Source organism: Podarcis muralis, chromosome 7 (genome assembly GCF_964188315.1).
Source record: "Podarcis muralis chromosome 7, rPodMur119.hap1.1, whole genome shotgun sequence".
Taxonomy (NCBI): Eukaryota; Metazoa; Chordata; class Lepidosauria; order Squamata; family Lacertidae; genus Podarcis; species Podarcis muralis.
Window position 1 is genome coordinate 57,841,623 of NC_135661.1, and position 18,786 is coordinate 57,860,408.

General features: G+C 47.4%; 1 protein-coding gene across 3 annotated transcripts in view; it reads left to right on the forward strand.

Moving 5' to 3' along the window:
* GRIK3 (glutamate ionotropic receptor kainate type subunit 3) overlaps nt 1-18,786 on the forward strand; it is a 189,277-nt gene that overhangs the window by 145,978 nt on the left and 24,513 nt on the right. For all 3 annotated transcript variants that reach the window (XM_077931845.1, XM_028739214.2, XM_077931844.1), the window contains 3 exons: nt 2,011-2,124; nt 6,316-6,519; nt 15,228-15,451. In XM_077931845.1, coding sequence (XP_077787971.1) covers nt 2,011-2,124; nt 6,316-6,519; nt 15,228-15,451 — 542 coding nt within the window. The remainder of the gene's footprint in view (nt 1-2,010; nt 2,125-6,315; nt 6,520-15,227; nt 15,452-18,786) is intronic.

Sequence of the window (18,786 nt, forward strand, 5' to 3'; positions counted from 1 at the left end):
GAGCAAATCCTGATATGTACTTTTGCATTATGTTTAATAGTTTACATTTGCCTGAGGTTTAGCGGTGAGCTTCTGATCTTCCTTGCCTCCTGCAAGTTAACGGATTATGGAGGCATTAAACATGTGTAATTACAAATCCTGTATCCAGCTAGCGTGGTGGCAGTGCTGGCAGTGGTGGGATAGTGGGACAGTGTTGTTGAGGGATTTTTATTTTTATTTTTATTTAAGCAGGCTTGGGTCTCCCATGTAGGGTATTTTTCTTTCTTTTGCCAAGTCATCGTCACAACTGCAATGAGGGTTCTTGCTTGCCATTTGCATGTCATCATAAAGGTAAAGGTAAAGGGACCCCTGACCATTAGATCCAGTCGTGGCCGACTCTGGGGTTGCAGTGCTCATCTCGCTTTATTGGCCGAGGGAGCCGGCGTACAGCTTCCGGGTCATGTGGCCAGCATGACTAAGCCGCTTCTGGCGAACCAGAGCAGCGCACAGAAACACTGTTTACCTCTTCGCCCGAGCCGTACCTATTTATCTACTTGCACTTTGATGTGCTTTTGAACTGCTAGGTTGACAGGAGCAGGGACCGAGCAACAGGAGCTCACCCCGTCACGGGGGTTCGAACTGCTGACCTTCTGATCGGCAAGCCCAAGAGGCTCGGTGGTTTAACCCACAGCGCCACCCACATCATCATACCCACTAATAATCTTTCCACACATGGGTTATTGCAGGATGAAGATGAGGACCAAGGGAGGGAACTGTCTTTTGTATATAAACAATCAACTCTTTTGAAAGGGGTCTTGTTGGTGTTTTAATAGAATCATGGAATTATGGAGCTGGAAGGGACTCAAAGGGTTGCTTGGTCCAACCCCCTGCAATGCAATGAAGTTTTACTTCATATCAGTAAAACGTTGTGTGGTTACTTTGTGTGGTTGTGCAGATTTGGGGGGGGGGGTCTTTTAAAATGTAATACAGAGCTTCTTGCCTTGCAGACTGTGTCATTTAAGACTCAGGGGTTCTCAGATAATCCACAGGTGAAACCGTGAAATGTGCCAGCTTCCTCCTGTGTTAGTTTTTACAAAGTCTTTTGAATCCTCTCCTAAGATAGCTTGAAACATCACTTAGTCATTATATGCACATGCAGACACATAAACATCTTGTTTATTTTGTTATTGTTGTTGCCGCCATCTGTCTGTCTCAAGAGACAATGAACTATGCTTGGAGTGCAAAGATAAACCGCTGTATTAGCAGCACTGACCTCCCCAGGGCACAAGCTTGGGTAGTGTGTATGGAGATCCTGGACTGCCCAGATGATGAGACCCCTCCCCTTTCGGCCGCACTGAAATAAAGCAATACATTTGGCACATACTTTCTTTAACTATGGAACTTGCTGACACTTGGATGGTGTTAAAAGAGGACTGGATAACTTCACCATGGTGGCCATGCTCTGCCTCCATTGTCAGAGACAGCAATGATATTGAATGCCAGTTGCTGGAAACCAGAGGTGGAAAGAGTGCTCTTGTGCTCAAATCCTGCTTGCAAGTTTCCTGTTGGGGCATCCGGTTGGCCATTGTGAGAACAGCAGCCTACACTAGATGGGTCACTCTGGCCTGATCCAGCAAGCTCTTCTTATGTTCTTAAATCATGTTAAGGTTGTGTTACATCAAAGTAACAGTTTGTAGAAGCACTGCCCAGCCCTCTCTCTCATTTATTTGCCTGTTTTCACTTGAGCAGGGATGGGGATCATTTGCAGTTCCCCTCCAGATGCTGTTGGACTTCCAACTCCCATCAACCCCAAAAGCCAACATGACCCAGTGGTCATGGATGATGGGAGTTGTAGTCCAGCCACATCTGGAGGGCATCAGGTTCCCCACCCCTGATCTAGAGACTGATTTCACAATATCTGACCTCCACTCCACTCCCTTGACCGTTCTCTCTCCCTTCAGTGGCCTGACTGGTCTGGCCTGATGGTTTGGTTGAATTTTTGCTCATTTCTTGTCTTTGCCTCCATCACAGGTTGGTGTGTGGAGCCCATCTGATGGACTGAATATCACTGAAATCTCCCGAAGGCAAGGCCCCAATGTGACAGATTCCCTCACCAACAGATCCTTGATTGTCACCACAGTCCTGGTAAGTGGTTGCAGGGTTCTATCTAACCCCTCCTAGATTTGGCTGTTTCCATTTCTAATCGTAACCCCACCACCACCTTCTAAGGAGAAACCAACATGGAGCTTGAGCTGTGTTTTCATACATTACATTGTGTATGGACAGATTATCCTGATAGCAAAAGGGCTGAACTATTTGGGCATGGCAGGGAACTGTCCAAAACAATGTTCTCCTTGGCATCCAGACTGGGGTTCAGTGAAGCCATTGGAGCTCAATGTGGTGTATATGGTTCTCCTCCTCCTTAAATAATCCCCACAACAACCCTGTAAGGTAGGTTAAACTGAGAAGCACTGAGTGGTCTGAGGTCACCCAGTGGACTGCAAGGTTGAGTGGGAGATTTGACACTCTAACAAATACATGTTCACACTTCCTCTCACCAGTGGATTCCAATCTGTCTTCTGCTCAGCCCTGTGCTAGGGAGCAACTTCCCACAGCCCACAAACCACCCACTCTGAAACTGCAATCAAGTCCTTGTCATCTCTCAGGAGCTCTTATTGACATTTCTCAGTGTCCCTTGGGGCTCCTCCTCCCCCCCACACACTTAGGCACCCAAGTGACAAACTACCCCAAAGTAATTCACTTAGCCAGCGATGCTTGGATACTCAGCCGGTCTCCTTGGCCACTAACTGTCACAGCACATTTAGCACACGGGCCTTCTATTGGATTTGAAGGCAGGCATCAGTTCAGGGTGAATTTCCATCCAGTCTCTAATGAATTATGATGAGGCCCACTGGTTTAGATTCAGATGTGTTAGACAGAGTGCCGAGCTTTGTTACTTCAGGAGGTAGATAGGGGGAGGGCGGGGGCAGGCGAATCCCTTGGAGAGGATGCTGCAGCGAGATTGAAGAGTTTCTCTCTTTGAAACCACACACACACAGGCTCCTCTCTCCCAATTCCAAATCATCCCCCCATTTTGATAGTTTCTCTAAGCCTTTGCTACAGCATCAGCAGCTGTTCCTTGTGGGACTAGATCAGCTGCCATAGTATCATGGAATTGTAGAGTAGGAAGGGACTCAAAGGATCATCTAGCCCAGGGATGTCCAACCAGTAGATCACAATCTACTGGTAGATCCCCAGCTGATCCTGCTAGGTCGCGGGATTATTATCTGTTTACTGTTGTTAGCCGCTCTGAGCCCGGCTTCGGCTGGGGAGGGCGGGATATAAATAAAATTTATTATTATCGTGTATAAAAAGTTATGGGAGAAAAGCTTAAAAACTCTGTGCAATCCTCCCCCCCCCAAAAAAAAACCCCAACAACTCATCCACTCCCCCCACCCCATGTTTCTCCTCCCTCCAATGACAATGGGTAGATCACTGCCAGTTTTTTTATACTGGGAGTAGATCGCAGTCTCTTGGGAGTTGGACATGCCTGATAGTCCAACCACTCACAATGCAGGAATCACAGCATCATTTTGGCCTGCAGGGGGAGGCCTTGGTCACCTTGAACAGTTTAGCCAGTACCTCATACTAAACCTTGGCCCCATCACTATTATAGATTTAAAGCAGAATCATACCATTTGAAACAGTCATCCGGAAACTGTAGTTTGTTAAGGGTGCTGAGAGTTCTTAGAAGACCCCTATTTCCCTCACAGAGCTACAAATACCTCTTCCCAGGGACCTCAGGGAGCTGTAGCTCTGTGAGGAGAATTGGGGTGTCCTAACTACTCTCAGAAGGGATGCAGGTGGTGCTGTGGGTTAAACCACAGAGCCTAGGGCTTGCCGATCAGAAGGTTGGCGGTTCAAATCCCTGCAACAGGGTGAGCTCCCATTGCTCGGTCCCAGCTCCTACCAACCTAGCAATTCAAAAGCACAAAGTGCAAGTAGATAAATAGGTACCGCTCCAGCGGGAAGGTAAACGGCGTTTCTGTGAGCTGCTCTGGTTCGCCAGAAGTGGCTTAGTCATGCTGGCCACATGACCCAGAAGCTGAATGCCGGCTCCCTCGGCCAATAAAGCGAGATGAGCGCTGCAACCCCAGAATCGTCCGCAACTGGACCTGATGGTCTGGGGTCCCTTTACCTTTAACTACTCTCAGCATCTGTAACAAACTACAGATGCATGGTCATCTGTCAGTGATCCTTTTGCTGTGATTCCCACATTGCAGAGGGTTGGACTTCATGACCCTTGGGGTTCCTTCCAACTCTAGAATTCTATGAATCCATGATACCCTTCCCAAGTTTAAAGTGACGCGATGCTGCTTTCAGTGTATAGTGCAGATGGGGCCCTAGACTGCCTTATAAAGTCATAGAATCATAGAATTGTAGAGTTCAGATTCGTTAGCTGTGATTCCTGGGTTGTAGGGGATTGGATTAGATGTCTCTTGGGGTCCCTTCCAAGTGTTCTATGATTCTGTGCTGATGACGCAGGTGGAGACGAGTGCTTCTGCTTTACCTGAGTTCTGCAACAGTTCCCTTTTCAAGCAGGGAATCACCCACAGCTCCCTCCCGCTCTGCCACTTGATGGCCCATTTACTGTTGCTGATGCTGCCGCCACCAAGACGTGGTGCTGGGATTCCTCCCTGCCTCCCCCTTTCACACCCTCCTGCTCATCCTGCAGCGCCTTGTCGGTGGCAGCTGGCCGATGATGTTTCTCCAACAGACCGTTCCGCTCTCTCCTCCTCAAGCCACGGGAGAGCTGTGAAGATCCTGAAATTGAGGGCACCTTCGCTGAGAAATCGATTAGCGAGCCCTGAAAGCCTGCGAATTGAATGTCTGACCATTTCCAGTAATAAATTGTGAAACAGCCCGTGAATAAGTGCCTTGCAGAGTTCAAGAATTACCCCCTAGGAAATGTCTGAGACCTCCAGGAGCGGCGCAGAGGCGAGCAGAGCTCCTACACGATGCTGCTTCTTCAACTGTTAAATATGGAGGAACATGCCCCCCTCCACTCTGTTTTGTGCCTCCTGAGATTAATGGGGCTTTATGGCTGCTCCTGCCGGCCTCTAGACTTGAGTACGAATGCAAAAGGCACAAGGACCAGCTTCCTGGATGGGCATCCTGCCTGCTGCCTTGCTTTCAGCTGTTCCTTGTCCACCAGCTGTACCAGTTTTGGGTGCTGCAAGTTGTTTGTCCTATTTTAAAGACTGGGTAATCCAGTGGTTTCCAAAGTGGGTGGTATCACCTCCTTGCGGGGCATCGGGATTACCAAGGGTGGGCATTAAGAGGCAAGATGGTGACGCCATTGGGGGGGGGAGGGGCGGATACCAGAGGTGCAAATGACTATGAGACTTTGAAATGCTAGAATCCCTGGAGCAAGTTCATTGGTTTTGTTGAATCAATTAAATAAATAATTTTAATTGGATTTTGATTAAGTGGGCAATTAATTGTCACTGTTTCAAATTTTATTGTGTTCTTGCAGTCCTTGGGGGGTCGTGCAAACTGCTATTCTGAAGAGTGCTTTTTAAAGGGGAGGGGAGGGGGAACTGGGGAAGAGTTTATAGAACCAAAGGGGTGCTGGCCCAAAAAAAATATCAGTACCACTGAAGTAGCTCCTTCACCCTGCCTAGCAGTTTCCAAACATGGAGAAAGCCTCTTTTTATGGGTCTTTCATGGAAGACAATCTTTATGTGGGGCAGTCAGGCTGAGTTCCAAAGAGTGGTAAGATCCAGCGGTAAGACAGGTAGCCATGAACCCACTCTGGCCTTCTACCACGTCCTTAGGAAAATAATGCTTGATGGCCTCGGTTCCTGATCTGTAAAATGGGAACATTCCAAACAGCTGAGCACAAGGGGCCACAATCCAAAGCAGAGATGAGCAACCATTAAAATCAATAGAGTTCAATGACTTCTTTCAGGGTGTTTACTTCTGTCTTGAATTGTGGCCACTGAAGTTTTTGAAGCACATTGAAAATGAAACAAGTTCTAAGGATGGAATATGATATTCAATTATTTGCTGCATTTATATTCTCCTGTTTTCTCCAAGGAGTTCCCAGGTCCTAGTCAGACCATCTAACCACTACAGCACACTGGCTCTCATTAGTGTTATAATGCTATAATGGTAGCAGGCAGGATAACGACCAAACTGGCTGCAGTGCCAGAAAGCAAAGAGAGACACCCAGATCTGTCCTGTGGCTGCTCAAAGTGGCTTCTGTGGCTGGTGGGTTTAGCTTGCATGTGGTTGTTTAGCTACTCTCTGTCTCTTTCCTTCCTTCCTGTGTAGGAGGAACCCTTTGTCATGTTCATCAAGTCAGACACCGTGCTCTCTGGGAATGACCGCTTTGAAGGCTACTGCGTTGATCTCCTAAGGGAAGTCTCCCGAATCCTTGGCTTCAGCTATGAGATCCGTGTGGTGGAAGATGGGAAGTACGGAGCCCAGGATGAGAAGGGGCAGTGGAACGGCATGATCAGGGAGCTGATTGATCATGTAAGTACCTTGCTGTTATCTATAGATGTTCCTCAGGATCCCTTCCAACTCTACAGTTCTATGATTCTATGTGCCGCATCACCCCCCACTCCCACCTTCATTTGTCTGTCTGTTTGCTTAAAATACTTCTATCCTGGCTTTCCAGAAGGGACCCACGAGGCTCAACCTGGCTAGCAGCAAAAAATAACATCAATAAATGCAACCAGAAAACATGTAAGGATATTGGTTTGAAAAGCAGATAAAAACAGGACAGTTAAAACTTAACCGCTTCACAGGTCAGATGCTCATCAAAAAAGGAAAAGTTTTCATATGGCAGGAGAAGGCCCTTAAGGAGAGGGCATGCCTTACCCCCTCTGGATAAGGAGTTCAAAAACCTGTGTGCAGCCACAGAGAAGGCCTTCGCCTGCAACTCAGCCAAACACAACTCTGATAGGGAGGAGAGCCTCTCCAGAAGATCTTAATAACTGGACAGGTGTGGAGGACAGAAGACAGACTTCAGAAATCCCAAGCCATTTATTTAGGGTCATGATTAGAACTTTGAATTGGGCTCAAAAAATTAACCAGAAGCCCACGAATGAGCTGTCATAAAGAAGTAACATACTCCCAGTACCCAGGTCTGTTCAGCAGACTGGCCACAACGTTCTGGAGCAGCTGGAATTTCTGAAGACTTCTCAAAGGCAGCCCCACAGAGAACACATTGCAGTAGTCTATCTGAGATGTCGCTAAGGTATGTGTCACCATGCCCATCGCTGGTGGCTCATGGAATGGGCACAGCTGGTGCACCAACCTAAGCTGGGTAAATGCAGTCCTGACCACAGTCAATAGCTGAGCATCTGTGCTCAAGGCTGAGTCCAGGAACATCCCCTAAACTGTGCACTTGAGTTTCTAAGGGAGGCATTCTGCCTTGTCTGTCTTGTCTGGATTAAGCCTCAGCTTGTTTGTCCCCAGCCCATCCATGATCAAATTAAAAACTGAAGGGAAAATTGAAGGAAAATTGAAGGAAGGAGAAAGAGACATGGATACTATCCACTTGAAACTGTAGCTTGTGTCAGACTTGTGTTCGACCGAGCTCCTCCGAGCTCCTCCGATGTGATTAACAACCTGAGCCATGATGAGGTTCCAAGCACGTTCCCCCATTACACAGAGTATCCAGCACAGGGAAGGACGAGATAGTATGAGCTACATGGCAAAAAGAGTTTTATTCCTAACTACACAAACAGAAAAGAAAATACATCCTCTCTCTGTGAGAGCAGAGAGCAACTGAAAAACAAAGGAACAGGAAACCAGTAACATCACATCCGTCTCCTGTCTTCCGTGAGACTTCCAATAGCCTGGAAGCTCTGGAATGCAAAACAGAGTCTTGTGACTCCAAGAACACTGCACAGTGGCAACACACAGAAACTAACAGCTTGGACTGAAACTGGAGTATTGGTGGAGAGAGAGAATCTGAATTTTCATACATTTGTTTATTAGTAGTTACTTAGATCTACAATCCTCTTAAGACTATTCTGTGCATCATCTGTCCATCCATCCAGCATCCATTTCCACATGTTCCTCTTGAGCATGACCAAGAAACAGAACCAAATATTGTGCTTCTATGGAGAGATTGCTCTGTGTATATGCTCTGAGGTAGTTGTTGTAGTCCCTAGAAAAGGTGTCTGGTGAAACATACCTTTTAGCTCCCAAACAACTAGAAGGACTTGCTTAGGAAGAGGCAGAGAATCAGAGGCAGACTCAAAAGCAGAGTGCTTCTGAGAGGCATGGGCTGGAGTCACATCCAGCCCTAAGCAATCTGTCTCTCAAGGAGTTAAGCTGTGGCCTGCGGTCCAGAATCCCAGAGGCAATATCTCCGCTTGATGATCCATGCTTGCACTTTTATAGCCTGACCCTGCTGCAAAGCAGAGGACAAGCTGTTTAAAAAAAAAAAAAAGCAGGACCAGGTGTGTGAGGAACAATTTCATTTATTTGGAAATGCAGTTTTATTTTCAAAAGCAGAACGTAAACAGATTCTTCCTTCCAGCTGAGTAGATGCGGAAATCTTTTGCAGGCGACAGAGGCAGTTCTCCTCCGCCTAGCAGTAATACACCCTTCTCTGAAAACGCTAAGCTGGATAGCCTCCGTGGATAGCATTATTGGGCAAGCTTCTCCTCACTCAGGTTCGGTTGGACTGGAATCTTTAATAAAATAAAAAAGCAGGAAAATAGCCTGGCTCATTTCTGAGCCATTCCTGGTTCTCTGGAACTCAAGTGGCAAGCAGAGAGAAGCCTTTCATTTCTGTTCTCTTGGGTCTGAGGGCTTGTCCACGCTTCTGCTTGCCCCATGCCTAGAAACATAGGAGCCAACTGCAGGGGCCCTTGGGTGCTTGGGCACCCACAATAATATAATTGTGGGGGCTGGGCACCCACAAAGTCAATGAAGAAGGCTGGCAGGTGGCAGCGGCACTGCCACCAAGAGAGAAGCAGTTCAGCTCTGCCCTCCTCGGCCAACGAGTGAGGCACCCTTTTCTGGGGGGTGGGGCTCAGACATGGAGGTAGTTTCTCTCCCTCCAAGCCCCTCCCCATGGAGAAGGGTGCCTCGCTGGCTGCAGATAGGAGGAGGAGGAAGAAGAGTCATTGCTGCCAGGTGCCGCAATGTGGACTTGCAACATCACTCGTCCACACCTGCACGTAGTGTGAGTGAGATCGCATGCACTACATGCAGGCGATGTCGCATGTCCATGTTGTGGTGGTGGGCACCCACAATCATGAGGGAAAGGTGGCACCCCTGCCTTGAAAGCATGGTTCCAATCAACTTTCTGCTTGACCCGAGCTTTCTAGGCTTGGGCCTGAGCCCTTTCCTTCTTGCCCCCCACTCCTTTCCTAGTGAAAACCACTCTTTAGTGCTAAATCGGAGCAAACGTCCATCTGGGGGAAACCTGAATTACTCTTTGCTCCAACTGAGCACTAAAGAGCAGTTTCCCCCAGGGGAAACCAGTGGGACAAGAGGAGGTGTGAATAAGCTCTGATATTACAGCATGCCAGGGTGCAAGCAGAGGGTTGGACTAGTTCTGCCCCGCCCCATGTTATCCTCACAATAACCCTGTGAAGTAGGTTAAGCTGAGAGTGAATGACTGGCCCAGCTTGAATGGGGGATTTGAACCCTGATCTCCCAGGTCCTAGTCTGACACCTTAACCACTACACCACACTGGCACTTGTGGACGAGCACACCCCAACGTGCTTTCGCACAAGCAACAGGTACAAAGTCACTTTGCAAAAGAAGAAGCGCTTTGAAACAGCAATTTTAAAAAAGCAACCACGCTCGTAAGAGCACTTTCAAACAGTAATTACCACCTGCCTGTTGAGAGCATCTTTTTATCGGAGTCCCTCAAAGCACTCCACAAACATTAATTACCCCCCTGCAATGCTAAGTGGGTTCCGTTTTAATTGAAACTGTAAATGACTTTGCTCAGAGCTGTGCACCGTATCGGGGCAGAAGGGAGGCAGGAGCCACAGATCCTAAAACCGGGCTGTCATGGCTGCGGCTGGCCTGGCTACTGTCGTTTTACAGGAACCATGGTTCTGACAGCTTGCACCGTTTTATGCAGATAATCAGTTGGTGTAGTACACTAACACGAGAGCAAAGGGGCCTTGCTTCCCTATGGGAAGGATGTCTTTTTAATAATCCTTTTATTAATAGGATTTCACCATTTATTTTAACCATTATTCCCTTTCACCATTTATTTTAACCATTTGGTGATTAATCTGGGCCGCTGTGTGCAGGAAGTCACATGAGGCTCCAGAACGGCATCAATTTCTTGATGCTCTAATAATACCATGAAGAAAATAATGCAATCTGAGGGACTTCTAATTTCCCAGCCCACTGAAGTGTCTTCCATGCAAATTTCAATTCAGAGGCCTCCTCAGACTGAACCTGTAAAACAGAACAAAATAATTAATGGCATAATTACCCTCTGAATGCAGTTTGGAGGCATCAAAGTGGGGGGAGGCTCTCTCTTTTACATCCACCGACCCCACGGAATGTCTCCCTTAGCAATTGATTTGTTGGGTTTAAGAGTGGGAGAAACATGTACATACACAGCACTGCATCAGCCCAGCCAGGAAGCAGCATTTATTTCTTCCAAGTCAGACTACTCTAAAAAGCCAGCGCTGGGAGACCAAGGTTCAAATCCCCATTCAGCCATGAAGTTCACTGGGTAATCTCGGGCCAGTCACTGCCTCTCAGTGTAGCCTGCCTTGCAGGATTGTTGCAGGGATTAACGGAAGAGGAGGAGAACCACATACACCGCCCTGAGCTCCTTGGAGGAAAAGTTGTCATATAAATGTAACAATAAAGCAAAGCCTTCCTCCAATAGTTGGAGCTTGGTATGAGGACTGCTGTTGTGTGCACACTGCCATCCACAGTATGAATGTCAGTGTGTTTAGGTGCACGTCTGAGCAAACTATAGATGCATCCTATAGATATCCTTTTGCAGTGTGTGTTGAGGGGGGTACACTGTAACTTCAGGCCAAATGCCTGAGATCTGTGGAACCTTGCAGAAAGCTGTGATGCTTGTTCTCTGTCAAGAGACCTGACTTGGTCAGCACATCGTTTGACGCACAACTTCCCCCCTGTGCAGAAAGTCAATGAGTCACGTAACTCGTGACTCGCCCAAGGCACACTGTTTCCCACCACAGGTGGCCTGTGATGTGAAGATGAGGACAACCAGTGGTGCTGCCCTTTATTTGTCAGCACTTGCATTTTGGGATTGCAGGGACTCTACTTTGCCCCCCGCTGTGTGATCCTGGCAGGTCTGGCCACAGGCAGTGCAGCCTTAAGGGAAAAAACAGCTTTTTAGAAAGTCCTTTGTTTTGAGGCTGGCCTGAAGCAATAAAAGCAAGAACATCTCATGCCTTGGAAGGTTTATGTGTTCAATTCCCCCCACCCTGCAAAATGACCATTTCCTCCTGCAGCTGGGAAAATCCCCAGCTGGCTCAGAGGACCACCCCACACCATGGCCATTCATTTCACACACAATTTTGAAAAATGTAGATGCTAACCTTTGAAGACAGCGAGATCCTGCAAATGCAGGGAGGAGGAGGAGGAGGAGGAGGAGGAGGAGGAGGAGGAGATCAGGAACACAGCTCTACCCCCTCCTCTGTTGTATCCCCAAAAAACTTGCAGTTGAAGGGGACCCTCTCCACAGACCTTCATGCCTGAGCATTGACACCTTGGAATGCTGTTGGAAATCTCTGGAGGAACCGGATGCTGAACTTAACGAGCCATTGGCTGGATGCAGCAGGCTCTTCTTACATTCTTAAATTATGTGGTCATGTGGGAATTGGCTTTCTTCATATTCATTATAGGTTTGGGTATATAGGATTCTTTGGTGTTGTGCAAAACTCACTTTTGCTTGTGGTTAATGAACGGTATCTCTATAGATGATCATATCAAATAGCAGAAGGTTATAAAATTGTGGTCTTTGGTCTTAAAGATCCACTTAGACCAGCATTTTGATTCCAGCTAGATGCCGCCTGGGATTTTCACAAGAAAGGCATAAAGGTAACCAGTGCCCTTTCTTCTTTGCCCCTCCCCCCAGTACAGTCATACCTTGGATCCCAAACGCCTTGGTACTTGGACATTTTGGCTCCCGAACGCCACAAACCCAGAAGTGAGTGTTCCAGTTTGTGAACATTCTTTGGAACCCGAACATCTGACAGGGCTTCCGTGGCTTCCAATTGGCTGAAGGAGCTTCCTGCAGCCAATCAGAAACTGCACTTTGGTTTCCAAACGTTTTGGAAGTCAAACAGACTTCTGGAATGGATTCCGTTTGATGTCCAAGGTACGACTGTACTCAGAAATTTGCTATCCTGGGCGTGGTTCTTCATGTACCTATCAGGGATGGTAGCTTGGTTAATCTTCTATCCATGAATTCATCTTTTGCCGTTTTTAAAAGCCACCTCAACTCCTGCCCATCGTAACACCCCAGGACAGTGAACTGCATCAGTAAAACTTATTCAAAAGAAACTCTTTATGACACGTAATTCCTTCTGCCTTCTGTTCCTTATAGCTCCAAGGTAGCCTTGTTCTGACACTCCTACCGCAGAAGAGGCTTGTATGAAAAGCGGCTACATCTTTTTGTCCTTATTGGACATTTTGCACCAATATAAGCTGTTCTCTGTGATTTCTACTTGGCATGAAGAACACAGAAAAAACGGAGGGTTTTTCTCGAACAGAAATGCCTCCCCACTGATAACTGCAGCTCAGTCCTAATCTCTGTCCCTGGGGGATGATTTGACAGTTGATTTAATGCTTTCACCATAAACAGAGCATTTATTGACAGTAAATTCCAGCAATTTATGTCCTTACAGCTACCTGGCTTGGGAATGTTTTTGCACCTGATGCTGAGAGATTGTTTAGTGCAGATGCGGGCAAAATCACTGCCCTCAGATGGAAAGGGGCAAGCTTTCAAGACATGCCCTGATTCTATGCCCTGTATGTTCTGAGCTGCAGGAATTTGGCATGGAGAAAACAAGGGCCAGAGGATGGGAAGGAACACCTGAAACACACAGTTTATCTTTGCCTCTTTATGTTTGCCTGAGTCCACTAAATATTTTGATTAAGCTGACTCAAAAGGAAGGTAAATTTGAAGGCAAAACATATGTATAGATCTTCACAAACTCTCTCAGGGAAGACGTGTTGTCAGACATTGCTGTGTTACACTTGGAATGAATTTCTCAGAGCGAAAAGAGTTCTAGTAGGATTGGTGAAAATTCTCAGGCTGGCTTTGTGCCTCCAACCTAGATGTCTTTAAATGTGGTCTGATCTAGGCTTTTTTTTTATCTTGCTATGTTTGTGCATCTCTTGATAGCCTTTAGAAAAAATGACTTTGGAGATGTGGCTTTAGCAGTCTTGACTTGCATGCCAATTTTTGCACTGCCGTCTATCCCTTTTATTCAATTCTGAATTTGGGGAATGGGATCCTTTAACAGACACTTGCCGCTGCAAACCACGAGGGCAGGAGAGAATGAAGTTCAAACAAGCCATTGTGAAGGCTGGTAACTAGACAGACATGTGCATGATCAAATTTTGTTGTCAATGGTGATGTACGTGGGGCAGAATAAAAAGCTGGAATGGAAAGCAGTTGCCCAGCTGACCATTTTGAGACATGCTGTGATCAGATTGTCCACGTTACTTCTTGGGTGACCTTCCAGTTCCCTGTGTGGTGGGAAGACTGTGCCGCTCTCCCACCAGGAAGGAACATAATGTTGGAATCAGCCATTATGAATCTTTTGCCAGTCATCTGCTGAAATCTGCTGGAACTAACAACCAAGTATCTTGTCCACGGTCTCTTGTGTTCTCCAGTAAAATCAATAAAATATGCATTATTTACCTTGTCTCCCAGTGGTGCAGACAATTAGTTTATCTAATATCTAAACTATACATGTGTTGTTCCCTCCTTTTCCACCTTGGTATACTTTTGCTGTTCCTGTAGCAGCCTAGGAAGGAGTGAACTGGTCAGTTCCTATTTCTCTCAGTTTATCATTGTTTTCCTATCTTAAGTTCTTTTCACCCCATTTGCAAACTTTTAAAAAGTATCCATGAAACAACTGCTTCTTTGTGCACATTTCTCCTCGTATATGCATTTTTGCAGCAATTTCCCCAAATGCAATGCATTCTTAAGAACACAAGAAGAGCCAGCTGGATCAGGCCAATAACCAATCTAGTTCATCATCCTGTTATCACAGTGGCCAACTAGATGCTGGATCCCAGCACAACAGCCCTCTCCTCTCCTGTGGTCTCCAGCAACTGGTACTCAGAAACATTACTACCTCCAACAGTGGAAACAGAATATCGCCATCTTGGCTAGTAGCCATAGATAACCTTATTCTCATCCATCCACCTTGGCATCAATGAACGCTAATGGCCACTAAAAGGGTCGAGTGGCCACAGTCCCTGGCATGAATGGAGAACCAGTAGTTTGGGTCTGCTATGAAAAGAACAGGGATGGTCCTGCTGTGTCTGTCTTCCTTATCAAAAACATTTGTGCCAATCAGACCAAAGTATAATTTTCTCTTAACTTTCCTTTGAGACACTTTATAGACCCCCCAAAAAACCAAAAGGGATAAGAACAGGGATGTGATTTCAACCCTTGAGTTCCTAGGGCTACTCTGCTACCCTCCTGATGTTCTGGACTATAACTCCTATCAGCCCCAGCTAGCTTGCCATTGTGATCCAGAACACCCAGAGGGCACTGGCTTGGGGAAGGGTGTGCTAGGACATTTGGGAGCTCTGATTCAGAAGCTCCCAAGTGGATCCAATCCCAATAGCACTGCTTCCATTCAGGGCTAAATTTTAAGCAACCCAGAATGCATGCAGAGTTTGCAAAGGAACCCCAGGGCAGCCCTCTGAAGCTGCCAATGGCTCCTTTGCAGCTGCAGGTTTACCTGACTCATATTGGACATCACATGGCATCAGATGGGTGTGGCCGGGAGGAAATGGCATTGCAGGCCCAACTGTAAGGCCTGATTTGACCTGTGTGCCTTGCTGGTCATTGACCGTATTAAAGATATTTGATTTGACCTGTGGGCCAGAAGTTCCCAAGACATCGATCTTCATAGCAGCCCTTGGGGAAACAAGATTGTGACTCGAGAGACCCAAGAGCCTTGCCCACCACCCTTTTCCTCCTCCATTTCTAACAACTGCTCCCTCTCTCTCTCCTGCTCCACAGAAAGCTGACCTGGCTGTCGCTCCGCTCACCATCACCCATGTCCGGGAGAAAGCGATTGATTTCTCCAAGCCCTTCATGACTCTGGGGATCAGCATTCTCTACCGGAAGGCCAATGGGACCAACCCCAGTGTCTTCTCTTTCCTGAACCCTCTGTCTCCTGACATTTGGATGTACATCCTCCTTGCTTACCTGGGAGTGAGCTGCGTGCTGTTTGTGATAGCCAGGTAAGGAGCTCACCAGCTACAAGGGGCGCCAAAAGGAACTCTGTCCCTAGGATTTGGCTCTATGCTAGGGAGCGAGATCCAAAGCCTTGGAGCAGCCACTGAGAAGGCCCTCTCCTGTGTCTCCACCAAGCACTCCTGAGAGGGTGGCAGGACTGAGAGAAATGTCTCCCTTAAAGATCTCAGAGCCCAGGCAAGTTGGTATGGGAGAAGACGGCCTTTCAGGTAGCCTGCATACACATGTGCCAGTCATCTTGTCTTAAAGAACAAGCCAACCCCTTAAGAGAACTTTGGGGAAATCCCTTCTTCTCCCCTGTATGCCAAGTCCCTTCATTTTTGAGGGATAGGGTGTCTGTGTGTAGCAGTGCTACTTTGACTCCCACTATGGCACTTAGCACTGTGGTCTAAACCACTGAGCCTCTTGGGCTTGCCGATCAGAACGTTGGCGGTTCGAATCCCCGCGACGGGGTGACCTCCCGTTGCTCAGTCCCTGCTCCTGCCAACCACACAGTTCTAAAGCACGGCAAAAAGTGCAAGTAGATAAATAGGTAGCAATCTGGTGGGAAGGTAAATGGTGTTTCAATGCACTGCTCTGGTTTTGCCAGAAGCGGCTTATTCATGCTGGCCACATGACCCGGAAAAACTGTCTGCGGACAAACGCCGTCTCCCTCGGCCAGTAAATATAGATGAGCGGTGCAACCCCAGAGTTGTCTGTGACTGGACTTAACTGTCAGGGGTCCTTTACCTTTTTTATGGCACTTGAGGAAAGAGCAGCCCTACAAAGGGTCTCCCCTCCTCTGTCCGTGGGAGCCAGTCCTGGTTCCAGTCCCCATCACCTCCTGCCCCCATTCCCAATGAGAAAAACGCACATGCAGTGGACAATGGCAAAAGTCCAGCACATCCTGAAAAATAAGTGGAGGGTGACACTGACCCGGTTGCTAATGGCAGGCATTTGGTGCAATGGGAAACTCTGTGCTGCAAGCCCTGTGCAGGAGAGAGCCACCTTTAGCGGGGAAAAGCACATCCCACAGTTAATGGCAATTGTCTGTCTCTTGCTGGTAGCAGGTAGGGAGGTTGCTGGCCTCCTTCCCCGTGTTGGGTTAATAGGATATAATTGGGAGAAGTGGGAAGGGGGGCATGGTGGGTGCTGGGGGCCCTGGCCATCCCCTCTGGGTCAGCTCTGTTCCTGCCTTCAGAGAAATAGCCTGTCCAGGCTGGGATCTGAGAGGAGAGAGGGAGGCAGAATGGAACCACAGCGGTGGCAGCATCATTATCTCCATTAGCCCCGGTGTTCCGGCTTTTATGATGCTTTGCTGGCTCCCTGGGGCCATTACAGCATTTGGAGGCGATTACCTGAGCTTAGTGCCTAATACTCTAATTTCATGTAATGCACTTGTCAAAATCAGCTCCACAGGGAGGAAGGCTGACTCTTTGTTTGCTCTGGCACATCTGGATTGGCAAAGAGGTCTGCTTTTAAAAAGGGGTTGGGGAAAATGCAGGAGGCTTAGACACCAATTTTGAGGAGAGTCTTCTCCAAAGAACCTGATATTTGTGGAGTGGCTAGTCCTCAAGGGAGTGTCCCGGTGCAAGAGAGCAGCTCGAAAGGGGGAAAGAGCAGATGAAGAGAATAAGTTTTCTGGGGGATAGACTATAATCTGGGAGAAATAGATTCAAAACCTGATTTAGCTACACACTCCCTGTCTGGCCTTGGGGCAACAGTTAAAATTCTTATAAAGAATGAATTAATTCCACTCCATTTTTGCATTGTGCCAGGCCACAATGGGAGAGAATTGCTTTCTGCTTTTCATTCTTCCGCTTAGTTTTGCCTCTCTGTCTTTCCATCCACATTTGCTCTTTGATGATTTCATCTGCACAGATTTCCAGGCAAAATAAACCCCAAGTCACATGAGTGTGTGTGAGTGTATTTCAGAGCAAAGCGCAATTTCTCCCCTTGGCTTGGTTTCAATTAAAGTTCCTGTGACTGTAACTTTCCCCTCTAAACCTTCCTGGCTTTTATCTATCTCTTTGAGCAGCACCTGGTCTTCTGCATAATTAAGGCTGTGCACAGATGCTTCTGGGCAGAAGAGGGTGCAGAGAGAGGGTCCCAGGACATGGCAAGGAGGAAATTGGATCTTTCACCCCCAGCAATAATAGGGAACATTTTCACTCTTGACCCTTGCCCAGCTCCAGAATTCTAGCCTGCAGGGGGAAAATGTTGCCAAAATTGGCACACCTTAATTCAAAGGCATGAGCCTCTCTTGAAATAAACCGGTCTCCCCCTGCCTCCCCACCATATAAAGGCCTCCATCAGTTCCACCATAGGTCACTGCTGCTTAAAACCAGCTCTGTGGCTGCTTGGAGACCCAAAATGGCAGTGTTTTGATCCATCAGAGCTTTTAATAAGGCTTTGAAGCTTATTGATGGAGCTGCAGCCTGAATCCACCAAATGTCGCTGAGGTTAGAGATGTAGAATGATACCTTCTAGGTGGCCACTTTTGCCTGGTGTTGCTTTGTAGTGTAGTCAAGGCAGCAACATGAATGACAATGTTTAATTGTGGCTGGCTGTGCGTTGACGCCTGGGGTTTCAGGACAGCCCCGCTGCTACTGCTGCTGCTGCTGCCGCCAGTAGGCGTGAAGTTCTGTATTTGGAGGAGCTGGGGGGCGGGGTGTTGGATTGGGCCATGACTTTGTTTTTGCAAATACAGAGGCTCCTTATTGTCTGGGAATGCCAAAGCCCCCCCCCCCCTCTGTCATTCAAGAATGTGGTATCTGCTTACACACCAGGAAATGAATGAGGCAAAATAATAAAATGTGCCAAAGCTCCACCTCCTCCTCCTCCTTCCTTCCTTCCTTCCTTCCTTCCTTCCTTCCTTCCTTCCTCCTCCTCCTCCTCCTCCTCCTCTTTGCAGATCTCTCCATTTCCATTTCAGCTGAGCGTTTGGAGGAGATGAGGCTGTTGTAAAGCCAGGGGGAATCACAGAGGGAGAAATTACGATGCTAATTAATTTGTTTGGTTCCGAAGCAATTATGCCAATTATGCAGAATTTAATTTAATTATCTTGCAAAATGCAGGACCTTTGGAAAATGTGAGTAAGGAGCTCCAAAGGTCCTGCATTCTTCCTCAAATCCACCTTTAACTGGTCTGGCTTTGATTGGATCTTTGCAGCAAGAGGAAGGAGCAGAGATGAGAATGTTACATGACAACACCAGCCAAAGCTTCCTGGAAAAGTCCTACCACTGTCATCTTGGCCTGATCATTGAGATGCTCGAAGGGGGAGTCAATTACAGTCATACCTTGGATCCTGAACGCCTTGCAAGTCGAACGTTTTGGCAAACTA